General features: G+C 40.3%; 1 protein-coding gene across 1 annotated transcript in view; it reads left to right on the top strand.

Moving 5' to 3' along the window:
* The window catches only part of Fit1 (Fermitin 1), a 62388-nt gene that overhangs the window by 42576 nt on the left and 6524 nt on the right, over nt 1–13288 (top strand). The window contains exons 2-8 of the mRNA XM_080285490.1: nt 2800–3033; nt 4219–4454; nt 7046–7224; nt 7915–8125; nt 8497–8672; nt 9226–9454; nt 9936–10148. Coding sequence (XP_080141616.1) covers nt 2800–3033; nt 4219–4454; nt 7046–7224; nt 7915–8125; nt 8497–8672; nt 9226–9454; nt 9936–10148 — 1478 coding nt within the window. The remainder of the gene's footprint in view (nt 1–2799; nt 3034–4218; nt 4455–7045; nt 7225–7914; nt 8126–8496; nt 8673–9225; nt 9455–9935; nt 10149–13288) is intronic.

Below are 13288 nucleotides of genomic sequence, written 5' to 3'. Positions count from 1 at the left end.
GAGGTTATGATGAGTGTTATGATGAGGTTATGATGGGTGTGATAGGTAATTACACACACACACACACACACACACACACACACACACACACACACACACACACACACACACACACCTGGCCCATCAGTCTTATCAGTTTCTGTCTCTACCTGCCTGCGTCGGTACCTGCCTCTCTGCCTTACCCCTTTTCATGCCTACCTGCCTCACTACCTTCCTGCCTACCTCCCTGCCTGCCTGTATGACTTCTTCCTTTCCTGCCTGCCTGCTTGCCTGCCTTCCTTTCTAGCCTGCCTGCCTTACTGCCTACCTCACTTCTACCTGCCTGCCTACCTACTTTCCTTAAAATCATCCTTTGTTTCTTTCTTTTTTATTTTTTTCTTTGTCTTTTCTCTTTTCCATCAATTTTTTCTTCCTGATTTCGTACCTTCTGTTTTTCCTTCTCCTTCGTTATTCCTTTCCTTCCTTCCTTCCTCCCTCCCTCCCTCCCTCCCTCCCTCCCTCCCTCCTTCCCTCCCTCCTTCCTTCCTTCCTTCCTTCCTTCCTTCCTTCCTTCCCTCCTTTTATTAGCATTTTATTTCTTTTTCCGTCTTCCTGCCTGTGTGCTCTTCGTCCTTCCTCTCTTCCTTTTTTTCCTTCTCTCACTTCACACACACACACACACACACACACACACACACACACACACACACACACACCAAGATAAAGGGTGCAGGAAATAAGGAACGGCGACGACTAGACCGTGTGTGTGTGTGTGTGTGTGTGTGTGTGTGTGTGTGTGTGTGTGTGTGTCATAATTACTCTTTCAACTCTTCATTGGTGGTTGGAAGGGACGCCTTCACGCGGTGGCACTAACAGAGCCAGGCGGGTCCACTATCTGGCTGTCCAAACGTCTGTCAATAACCTCCTCATCCCCGAAAGGAGGATGGTGGAGTGTAAAAAGGGTAGCTTCAGCCTTTAGTCCACTGGGTTCACAATACCATTATTATTTTTTTCTTAATCTCCCTCTCCTTTCTTTTTTTCTTTTTTCCTCCTCCTCCTCCTCCTCCTTCTCCTCCTCTTGTTTTTAATCTGTTGTATTTTCTTTTGAATTTTCAGGTTTCAAAATTCATGACGTATCAAATGCATTGCTAAATATTGATCACGTTCCCAACCACTATCAGTATGTAGATAAGTGAGAAAGAGCTCTTAACACGTGATCTGTTGCAACTTAGTATCAGCCAAGAATGAAAACACCTTCAGGGCCGTTATCGAGGTGGAAATGGAGGCTTTGTAATATCTCTTCCTTTGCTGTTTGTTTAGCAGTTTGTTCCCTGATATTCGCGTGTGTTATGTTGAGGTGTATGTGTAAAATAAATCGCCAAGGAAGTTATAAAGAGGGACTGTGGAATCCATTAATGTTTCATATTTAATTATGATGTAAATTGTTTTTATTATTTGCATCGCTCGAGTTTTATTTTTTATTTTGTTATTTTTTTAAATCTTGCGGGTGATTATTCTTTCGTATCGTATCAGCTGAATTTATTTTTATTTATTCATTCTAGCTCTTCATTATTGACCAGTTTATTCCTTATAGTATCGTCTTTGTGTTATTTCAATATTTCGTTGTATTTCATCTTATTTGAATTTACCATGTCGCTAGTCAACTTTTTATTTTGATTAATTTCACGTATATCGCCTTAGTATTTCCAGATTATTAGAAAATGTGTGTTGTAGAATGGCATAAATATATATTAGAAGTTAGTCATATATTGGTGGGAACCGGGTATATCTGAGAATGGATATATTATGAAGAGGGCAGTGCCAGAGAGAGAGTGAGAGAGGGCGTGACAGTGCCAGTGCCGGAAGCGCCAATATAGAGCATAGCCCCACTCTTGGTTGTATATATCCAGCCCCCCCTCCAGCCCCCCTCCCTCGGACCCCCCTCCCCCATGGCCAGGGGAAAGAGTTTAATATTCTCTCCATCTTGTTTTTCTATTTATCTATTCTTTTTCCCTTCTTTTTTTATGTCTCCTTCCTGCATATAGATAGATAGGTAGATGTAGCTAAATAGACACAGATAGATAGATGTACATAGGTAGGTATAGATAGATAGATAGATAGGTAGATACTGTAGATAGATGTAGATATAGTAGATAGATACGGTATACAGGGTGGGTCAGAAGTTACTTTACCATTATATTTGATTAACAGTTATATTACAACTAAAACACAGTTATATTTCAGCTTCCAAAGTAATTTGGATGCAAGACAGTGCACCTCCTCAATATGGTAGGAATATGCAAGAATTTCTCGGTAACACTTTGGACACATGGGTGGGAAGAAGGGCTACTGTACTGTTGAGTGGCCTTCAAGGTCACCTGACCAAACGCCATGTGACATTGCAGTTTGGGGGATGATCAGAGAGGAAGTTTACAAGGCAAAGCCTAGAAGTCTTCAAGAATTGAAAGAAAGAATAACAGCTGACTTTGATAACTTGAAAAAATTATCATACTTTGAGAAGAATTTGCCACTTTGTGTCCAAGAGGTGCCAGTTCTATTTAGGGGAAGGTGGAGGTCATTTAGAATATTTAACTTGGTTTTTAATTAATTTGATGTACATATAGTTGAAATATAACTGGTGTATGCCTTATTTAGTAGAAATATAACTGCATTAATAAAATAATATGGTAAAGTAACTTTTGGCCCACCGTGTATATAGAGTAATGGATCATGTACCCTGTATGCTTATCAGAAGTTTTCACTCTTTGGTATATCACTTTTTTAATCATTGTGTCCTAACTTTTGAATTCTTCCTGGCAGACATTGCAATTGACTGGTCTGACCATGCGCTATGGTGGCCCAAGAAGAACGTCTGGCTGACACACACACGCTCCACGCTGGACCAGTATGGGGTGGGGGCCGCGGCACAGCTGGAGTTTACTCCGATGCACAAGACACTCCGGGTACAGATGCCGGACCTCAGATACATGGACTTCAGAGTGGACTTCTCCAAGAAAACATTCAATGCTGTTGTACATCTCTGCAAGGACCTAGGTATTGTGGCTTCTGTTGCCTCACTTTTGTTATGGAAACGAGCTATCGTGTGAAAAGACAGATCCTTCAAGCATAAAACTGTCTGTCTATCTATCTATCTGTTGTCAGATGCCATAATCCTATAAGGAGTGGCCATTTGTTTTCGAGACAGTTGTTTTACAGGAAGGAGCACAAACCCATAACCCTGTGAGGGGTGGGTGTTTGTCTTTGAGTTAAGTTGTTTTACAGGGAGGGGCACGAATCCTCCATAACATTACCTTATGAAATACAGTATGTTGATTTTTCTTTACCTGTGGTACGTTGCAATATAGCGTGGGCAAAAATGATAACACCTTCAGGGCCATTATGTAGGTGCCAAGGGAGGCCTTACATCACCCCATCCTTAGCGACTTGTTCAGCATTTTACTCCTGGTGTTTTAATTACTTCTTCCATTTTATTTACTCCCTGCGTTTTATTTTCTCCTTGCATTTTATTTGGCATTTTACTCCATGCTATTTTCGTGGACAATAAAATGACGTAAATAATCTCAGATCCCGGTGTAGTACACTGTATTACTCAACAGTGGACTGCTTTCCCTGATATTAATTGTTTAAAACCCCTGCTACTACCAGACTTGAAATATTTTCTTAACCTAGGAAAGGGTTTTGATACTGTATGGGGAATACTGACTCCCCTTTATTGTGATGAGGTACCGTAGTTTATTTATTGTTACTACCTAGAAATAGAGTCATTGCCTAATATGGAAGTTACTTTATTGTTACTACCTCCAGATAGAGTCATTGCCTAATATGGAAGTTATCTGTTATGTTTATTGACCCTTTCACTAATAGATTCATATTCAGTTGAATAAAGATTTCTGGTGCTGGACTGATTAAAATAAAAAATACATAATTGGATTCAAAAGTTTGTATTTTTGGCAGTTAAGGAAGCTTCTGAACACCTCTTCCTTTGCAATTTATTTTTGGATACGGCTGGCTAATATCGTTTTGTATGCTGTTTATGCGAAGTATGGTGATAATAGAATGATTTAAGAAGCATAAAAGAGAACGGCAATGTGTAACAAGCAAAACAAATAAATGCAGAAGAGGTGTTAGGGAGCTTTCTTAACTGATGAGAACACAGGCCAATTGTTAAAGCTATATCTAACCCCAGGCTCAGTGGGTTAACCTCTCTTATCCCCACAGGCATTCGCTATCCAGAGGAGCTATCATTCTGCAAGCCACTGGGGTCGGATGACCTGAAGCAGAACTACAGTGAGAAGCAGATGAAGAAGAAGAGTACCTCTGCTACCGTCAAGAATGGCACCCCAGCTGACACCAACTCCTTCATTGCCAACCGCAGCCACAACTCCACCAACGGCTCGCTCGACCGCTCACACCACCACCCCCACTCACCTGCCAGGACACCCATCAGTTCACCGGTAAAAACTCATTTATCCATTGGTTTTCTGTCCTATCTTTAGGCAGACATCTTCATCCTGGAAGGGTTCCTACAAACAAATGGCCTCCTTGTCATTCTGTTCCCCACTTTCCTATCTTTAACTCATGCCTCTCTCACATACCTCTCCACCCAATCCTTCCTCCTCATCCTTGGTCCCTCACTTCCCCTCCCTCCTCTGTGTCACTCACATGCTTACTCCCTGTCAGTCTCTCATTCTTCATTCCCCCACTTGGTTTTTCTGTTTCTTTATAATTGAGAGATAATAGAATCATTTATGTAGCAAGCATGCCACTTTATTATTTGTTATGTGTATAATTGTTTAGACATCTAGTAAACAGGTGGTGGAGCCCTTGGGTGGGAAAGAGGTGTGACTTACGTACTATGGTTTAACTCCTAGTCATGGCCAGAGCTTTTTGTATCATGCAAGGCATTATAAGGGGCATAGATCATCCTCTAGCCCATAAATATTTTGGATTTTGATAGTCCAGCCTATGGCCCCTTTGCTCCAAAGAGACTACCTGTACTGGTAGTTTGGAGTTGGATGCTGCTGTTCTCATAATTGATAAATGCTGATTCACTGTATTCATTTATTTATTTTTATGCAACCAGATAAGTTTTGTTACCCTTGATTTAGCTACCTATAAGCAGCTTTATTCTGTCTTAACTGATGTTCATAATGCTTCTGATGGAGCAGTAAAGATATGATGCCTTGCCCATGAGTGAAGTGTTATCCATGTTTCAGCGATACCCACACCCAGGCAGTGAAGAGTTTTATGAGGTATGGTACAGGAGTGGCAGTGGCTGTGTCGCGTGATCTTTTATAATTTAGGATAAGAACTTCAGGCTTTGTTGTTAACCCTTTGGCTGCAGATTACCTACTTTGAGTTTTGTTTCTTATTTCCTTTTTCCTTATTTCTGGATTACCCCATCTGTACATTGAGAAAAAAAGTATGATGATATTGATCATAAGTTTTATTTTGGGTAAAGACAGGAAATTACAGCACTGTACCCAGGACAAACCAGGGGCACCAGAAATATTAAAAACTGTCTTGATAACCCTGTTTTGTATTTGAACATCGTTGACATTAGTGCCCGAAGCTCATCTTAATGGTGGACAGATATAACAGTTGGATAGTTGCACTGTTATTCTGTTTATATTCACTGCAGTCAAAAGGTTAAATGCATGAGTCAGTGCAATGGATAAAACTCAATCTCAGAACTTATGTCCCTTTAATCAGAGTTTAATTTTGACCCTTTTTTGTTCCTCATAATCAGAATGGTTGACCCACTCTCATACCCCCTTAATTAAAACTTTTGATCCCCTCTGACAATTTTGAACTCATAAAAACCAATCATTGTCTTGGAAGGCTTTTGGTGATTGATTTGCATGTAGTGTTTTTTACGAGGTTTACTGTGTGAGTGTGTGTGTTAATATGTGATTTAATATTTTCCTGTGTCAGTGATTTGAATGCAGTGATGTCCTCCAGACTCGGTGTGTTATGAAGTGATTGTGTATTTAACAGTGCCTTTGTTGTTGTTCTGACCCTGGGCTCATCTTTATATGAACCCAGTGTACTTCAGGCTGAAGTTGCCTTTCTCCTGCAGTTCACAATCCTCTTTTTAGGGGGTAGGGAGGGAAATGAAGGATGACTGTAAAATCAGACATCAGAGCTGCTCAGTCATATCACTGCGATCACTTGAAGATACCTCTCTCCAGCATCAAAGTGGCCAGAAGTTATTCAAATGGATGAGTTATACTCACAAGTGGATATTGTATTTATTGAGAAGATACTGACCTGATGTGGATCGAGCCAAGCCATTTGTATCTTCTCAGTTACCGCAGTGTACATAATTATGTGGATGTAGCTCTTCTGTATGAAATGATCTCTCCTCATCTGGTAACCCTTTTGGTCTGTAGTTCTGATAGAGGTTAGGTTACATTCAAGATACCATAGTGTATCATTTGTTTTAGAGATAACAGCCTGAAGCATCCTGTTTAATCACTGCAGCCATGACCCCATGAAGTGATGCCAGATATATTTAACTCCCTCACTCTGATGATGTTTTTTATATTTTAATTCTAGGTGCCATATAGTGTATCAAGACTTTTATTAGGGTTATGAAGTATCTTTAAGTTAGAGGGTTGAAATGTAGCCTTTGTTAATTCCATCTCCACCAAGCATCTTTCCTAAGCTGATTAAAATCTTCAGGAAATAGCAAGAATGTGCTGAGTGTTTACTGCATTCATTCCTTGTGTTTTTCCTTCCCTCCCCACTTCCTTTATTGTTGTTTGTGACTGTGTTTGTTGTACATTGCAGCCGTATATGTATTGTGCATTTTTTAAGATCAGGTAAAGACCCCTAACCTCTTTCAGCATAGTTGGTGGCCAGGTGGTCATCAGAGGGTTTCAAATGACTAAAAACCAATGAGATTCATTCCTACCACCCAGCTAGAGCTCACTGAATTTCGTGCAGCCACGACTTAGTATTCACCTTGTGGTTGTCCAGTTTTGTCAGGTAAGAATGAAGTGGCACTAGTAACATGCACAGTAACCATTATATGCACACACAGGGCAGCACACTGCGTCACACAAGCAACAACGGGATTGGAAGCCTCAACAGCACCATGGACAGTGTCGATGGGGACCTGTCCGCCTGCCTGGCCACCTCACCCCACCAGCCCACTGAGGAGGCACGTGCTAAGCTCCTTCGCCCCAAATCACTTCTGGAGAAGGCCCGCATGAATGTCGCGTAAGTTCTCACATATTTTCTCGTACATTTACTGTAAATCATTCAGCAGCTTCGTGTGGATATTTTATGACTTATTTTATAGTGGCCTGTTTACTGTAATACACTGAAAAGTTTTGCTACAGTACAGTAGAGCAAGGTGATGGTAATTAAGGTAAAAGTGGGCAGACACCATGAAGCACTTATTTGTAGAGTTTATCTCTTCTAACTTTGACCTTTTAGCCTGGGTTGAGTTATTCACACACTCTCTTGGGATTACAAGGTCATTACAACATCCAAGTTACCATACCTACTTTTGCCAGGTGTTATTGAAGATACTCATTTTACATACCAACCTACAAAGGGTGGATGGACACCTGAGCCAAGTTGCACCAGCTGCCTGCACCAGGATTCTAACTCTGCCACAGTTTCATAGCTAGCAGTGCTAACCACTTGATTACTGTACTCTTGGTGTCTGTTTGTTATTCACCCATTGTTTTCTGATGTAAGTCTTTAAACCATGTATCCTTCATGTATAAACTGAATATGATTATTTGTAGCTTAATTTTCTCAGTTATATTTGTGTAGGATTGCAAAGATGTTATTTCTTCCTTATTAGAAGTAAGATACACATGACAGGTACTGAACATCGCCATTGCTGTAGGACAGTTGGAAGGACATGAAGAAAAATAATATCACCATATTTTATACCAGGTGGCTTGACTCCTCACTGTCCATCATGGAGCAGGGTGTACGAGAGTTTGACACATTGCTGCTGCGTTTCAAGTTCTTCTCCTTCTACGACCTCAACCCCAAATATGACGCCGCTCGCATCAACCTCATCTATGAGCAGTCCAAGTGGGCCATCCTAAACGAGGAGATTGACTGCACCGAGGAGGAGATGCTCATGTTTGCTGCACTACAGGTGTGTGCAAGGCATGGATTTTAAGTCACAACTCTGTCTCAGTTACTGATATTTATATTGCCTCTCACACCACTTTTATGTCACTGATATGAACTGTGTCATTGTTACTGTTGTTGTTGTTGTGACTCAAGATCATTTAAATGAGAACCTGGTGAACTTAAGGCTGAATTTGCCGTAGTTGTGAATAAAGTTGGAGGAGAGAAAAAAAAAAAGTGGTAAAAAGTAATGGCCTTTTAGGACACTTTATTTATTATATTGTAGTTACAGTATTTATTTATTTATTTACTCACTGCACCTGTAGCTGGGACAAGAGGTCTGGATGACGATGATGACGATTTTATTTATTTATTACACCTATGTTTATGCTGCAGCTGCAAGTGAACCTGCAAGTGAACCAGCCCCAGCCAGACAACAACACAGGAACTGAGGACGACATTGATCGCGCCCTGAGTGAGCTGCAGATGTCACTGGAGGGGTCACACGTCTCAACATCGCCTGCTGACATTATGCACATCCCAGAGCTGGCTGACTATCTCAAGTTTATGAAGTGAGTGAAAGGCAAATAAAACAGCTGGTGGTTTAGTGGGTTAAGATGCTAGGGTTTAAGTCTGATGGATGGTTGAGGTTTATTGCTCAGATAATGCCACTCAAAGATGAGGGACTGGTCATTCTAGCCTTAAATATCTGAATTGAGTAGCCTTGTCCTGGGCGCCCGTGCTTTGTATGGGACAGTAAAAGATTGGAAGATGGATGAATGGATGGTTAGATGCATAGGTGGATGGAGTAAAAAAAACTCAGTTATAGCCAATCTGTCATTCCTAACTCAATACAGATTCAACTCGGTTTTTTGTTCCACTGATTTGTTCACAGATTTTCCCATTTATCAGTATTTTGTAAAAGTATTGATGGTGATGATAATGATGATGATAGGATGATGGCCATGTTATGATAGTGCTTATAAATCTTTCTTATGGAGGAGAGAACTTTTTAACTCTGCATACTAATAGCCAGTGTTTTCTGTGTGTGTAATGCTTTAGGGAGAGAGCTTTTATCTTTACATACAAAATCCAGTATAATCCAAGGGAGTAATGATTTTTCAGGCCACGGCGATTCACCCTGAAGGGCCTCAAGCAGTACTACTTCACCTACAAAGACCTGGAGCTGCGTTATTTCAAGAGTGCTGAGTACACCAACGAGCCCATTGAGACAATCAACCTGCGTGGCTGTGAGGTCACCCCAGACGTCAACCTGAGCCAGCAGCGCTACGGCATCAAACTGGAAGTGCCGGCAGCAGATGGAATGACAGACTACATTATACGCTGCTCATCAGTACGTAGAAATGCCATTTTGTGTTCTTGAGGATGGCTAAGTGCATGTGTTTACAATAAAAGAGAGAGAGAGAGAAAGTTAAGAGAAGAGGAGCATCATGTTGCATTTATAGTAGTTCGAATGAAGCAGTGTGCAAAGTTTGTTTTGGTTAACTGCCATTGGAAATTATTCATATTTAATTTTGCATACAAGAAACTTTCCTCACAAAGAGAAGAATGTTTGGTGCATAATGTTCAGTACAGAGAATTGTATGTAATGTTTTACATACTCTCAGGTTTTAAGTGTTGTAATAATAAGTATCATCTCTAAAGGTCTTACTTGTAGTAAATGTTATCGAAATTTACTTCACTCCACTAGTAGGAACAGTACACAAAATGAATGGTTACTATGTGTCTGGCATCAAATAACTGATCCTTAGCTGACTCTTTGTGTGAGAGATGATGATGATGATGATGATAATGATTGATTTTCCATGCAACAGGAGGAACAGTATGCAAAGTGGATGGCTGCCATGCGCCTGGCGTCAAAGGGCCGATCCCTGGCTGACTCCTCGTACGACAGTGAGGTCAAATCCATCCAGGCTTTCCTGTCCATGCAACACCCCGCCCCTGCACCTGTCCTCAACCCTGAGAGTCTTGACATCCAACCTGAACATTACCTCTCACCTCGCTACTCCAAGAGAATCAGGGGCAAGGTATGTTTTTCATGGCAGTTCATGTACATATTTAGTTATATTTGTTGGTGTGATTTAGTTCATTTTTCAGGAGATCATAGTGTTTATAGTGTGTTGATCTTGCTCTTGTTTTATGTTAGTCTTTTTATCTACAGTAGTTCCTTTTTTTGGGTACAGTGCTTAGTTTGTGTTAGTAAATACATTAGGGTGAACAGGGTATTCTATGTGACATAGGAGGCTTTGTAGTACAGTATTTTTTTTTTCTCAGTGTTTACAGTGTACTAGTTGTTTATTACTGTACTAAATGGTCTCCCCAGTGCCTTTGCTATTTGTATGGTTCATTCGTTAAATTGATGGGAGGTTCCTAAGAAAGGGAGGATTGGGTAGGGTTAAAAGAATTAGGAAACATGGCCAAGGAGTGAGGGGTGTTGATACCACCAAAACAAGGAGAGCCCAGGATACCAGCCTGGAGCTTTGGGATAAGTAATGGGAGTAAACTGCTTATGTTTTTCACACACAGAGAATTAAGTATACCACGTTCGGAATAACAACAGAGATGACTTGAGGGGACGAGAAGTACTTTTCCAATATAGCCGAAGGATCTGACTCATCACACTCCTTAGCACGAGGGCCACAAAGTGTCCCTCCATGGGCCTATTAGGAGTATATATTTGGACTATAATTGTAGGAGGTGAAAGTTTAGGCCATACTTTATGATCTTTGTATGTGTGGGTTGTACTTTAAAAACTTTGAATGTGTGGGTTGTACTTTATAGTCAGTGTATGTGTGGGTTGTACTTTAAAAATTGTGTACAGTATGTGTGAGCTGTACTTTAAAATTGTGTATGTATGTGTATTGTGTATGGTGATGTGTACAGCTGCCAGCAGGTACCAGTAGTGTATTCACTATACTGAAGTAATTTCCTATGCGATATCAGACAATCCAGCTGGTATGGAGAAAATGTGACTTGAGTTACATTACATTCTTTACACACCAGGAAGAAGCATATAGACTGTTATTACTGATTATATTATGTTAGAAATATATAGGCTCTTATTAATGTTATTGTATTTGGCATTAACATTGGTCTCTCTCCCTCTTGTTAGCCAGGCTCCACATGCATTCCGGGACCATCACCGGTAACTTGACTATTTTGCTGCACTTCTGCCGTGTATGGGTAGCTCTAGTAGAAACAGCCTTGTCAAGAAATGCCTACATGAAGGAAATATAAGCTGAGCCGTTATGTCATTTTCATTTTAACCAGTTCAGTGTGGGGATAATGTATGTTTTATTTATTTATTTTTTTATTATACAGTGTATGTTTTTAAAATTTGCTGAATTGAAGAGACCTGCTGAATTGGAGGGGTTGGATAAAGCCTTCATTAACAACAACATTATTAGCAGTGTCTTGGAAATTGAATGACTTTGTTGGTAGCAGAAATGAAATGTAAAAATATGTCCTCAGGTTGGATAGGTTGGAAATGAGGTCAGGATAATGATGATGATGAAATGATGAGAGTTTGGGGGTAATAGTGGATAATGATGATGATGAAAATACGATAATTTGAGGGGTAATATGAATAATGATGATACTGGGTGGTAATATTGCTTGATTATGAGCAAGAATTTAAGTAGGCCAAAGAGACATGCTCAGCTTATGTTTCCCTGGCATGAGGCTTCTACATACTTGCTTATTTTTAAACCCATGAAGTGCAACTGGAAACTACTGAAGCCTTAGTTGCTTAATGGCTATCCCATCCCTAACCTTCAGTGCATCACATCTCTCATCCCCTGAAGCACACCCATAAATGTTGTATTTTTACCCTTTCACCAACTTGAACGCACTTAGGTACATTATTCAAGCAAAATTGATGCCATATTATTCAGCTGAGGGAAATTTTAGCTGTGCCTAGGTTAATTGAGATGGTTGACTACCTGTACTAGAATTCCCCATAGTAATAGCAGTAGTAGTAGTAGTAGTAGTGGTAGCAATAGTAATAGTAGGTATAGTATTCATAGTAGTAGTAGTAGGCCCAGGTTCATCTTAAATGTGAACCCAATAGACTGCAGGTTGAAGTTGTCTCCTTCCTGCAGCCCACCATCTTCCATTCTGGGATAAGGAAGGAGTTGAGAGATGTTTATATAACTTGAACAACAGAATTGCCCAGTTGTATCTGTGTCACCACATGCAGGTGTCCCTCATCAGCACCAATAGGTAGCAGTTCAAAGGTTAATCATAATAAATTACAGCCCTTTGACTACTGGGATTCCCCTCAGCTGAACATTGTGTCTTGTGGCTGGCTGAGTAATGTAGCCTAATGTGTCCATACAGTTGAGAGGGCTAAGGAACTACCCTATTCCACAACAGTAATGCACGGTGAATATTATTGTACGCGTATGTACAATTTTATCATTGTTCTGAACACTCTAAAAATTAGTTGGCACAGTGGCATTAGTTAAACCAGAGGTAGTGTTCTGTATAGTGTATGCATTGTATTTTTCAATTACTGTAGGTAGGTAGAACTGTGTCCTCCTGAAGTACTACCCTACCCCTCTCTTTTAACCTTCAAAGTTCCTTATGTAGTGGGCATTGGGCATGGATCGATATTTCTGAGGTCTGAAAGTATGTGACTCAGCTCCTACGCTGGAGCAAGGAACAGTTTGATTATCTGAATTTTGTTAAAACATATTAGTTATCATCAGCATGACCAACCATTATAAAAAAAAAAAAAAAAAAAAAAAAATCCAGTATGAGACAGCCTTGAAGTGTATTCATTTAGTACAGTGGGTACCATTTTAGTGCCAGAATGATGGTATTTGAAGGTGTGTCACAGATAGTAAGACAGTTGGGCCCCAGTAAATTAACCATCAATTCTGTGCCCTGAGTTTTTTAAAAAATGCGTTTATAGTGTGAGGGGGAATATTCATCCATCCATCCATCATCCAATCCTACATTGCCCCATGAGGAGCATAGGAGCCCAGGGCTAGGCAGTTGGTCCCAACATTTAATATTACATACTGATAGATTCTGTTATGTGGTATGGAAGTAATATTATATCGGTTACTGGTATGTGTTTTCTGACTAATTTGTGAGCAGATTTGTTATAATAAAGTTTTGTTATGCTGATGTACAGATAGGATGCATGTTGAATGATTAATGC

The sequence above is a fragment of the Coenobita brevimanus genome, chromosome 13, assembly GCF_032717465.1.
Source record: "Coenobita brevimanus isolate Jiangsu-jjx chromosome 13, ASM3271746v2, whole genome shotgun sequence".
Classification (NCBI taxonomy): domain Eukaryota; kingdom Metazoa; phylum Arthropoda; class Malacostraca; order Decapoda; family Coenobitidae; genus Coenobita; species Coenobita brevimanus.
The sequence above is the reverse complement of the archived record's forward strand: the minus strand, read 5'-3'. Positions and strand labels throughout refer to the sequence as shown.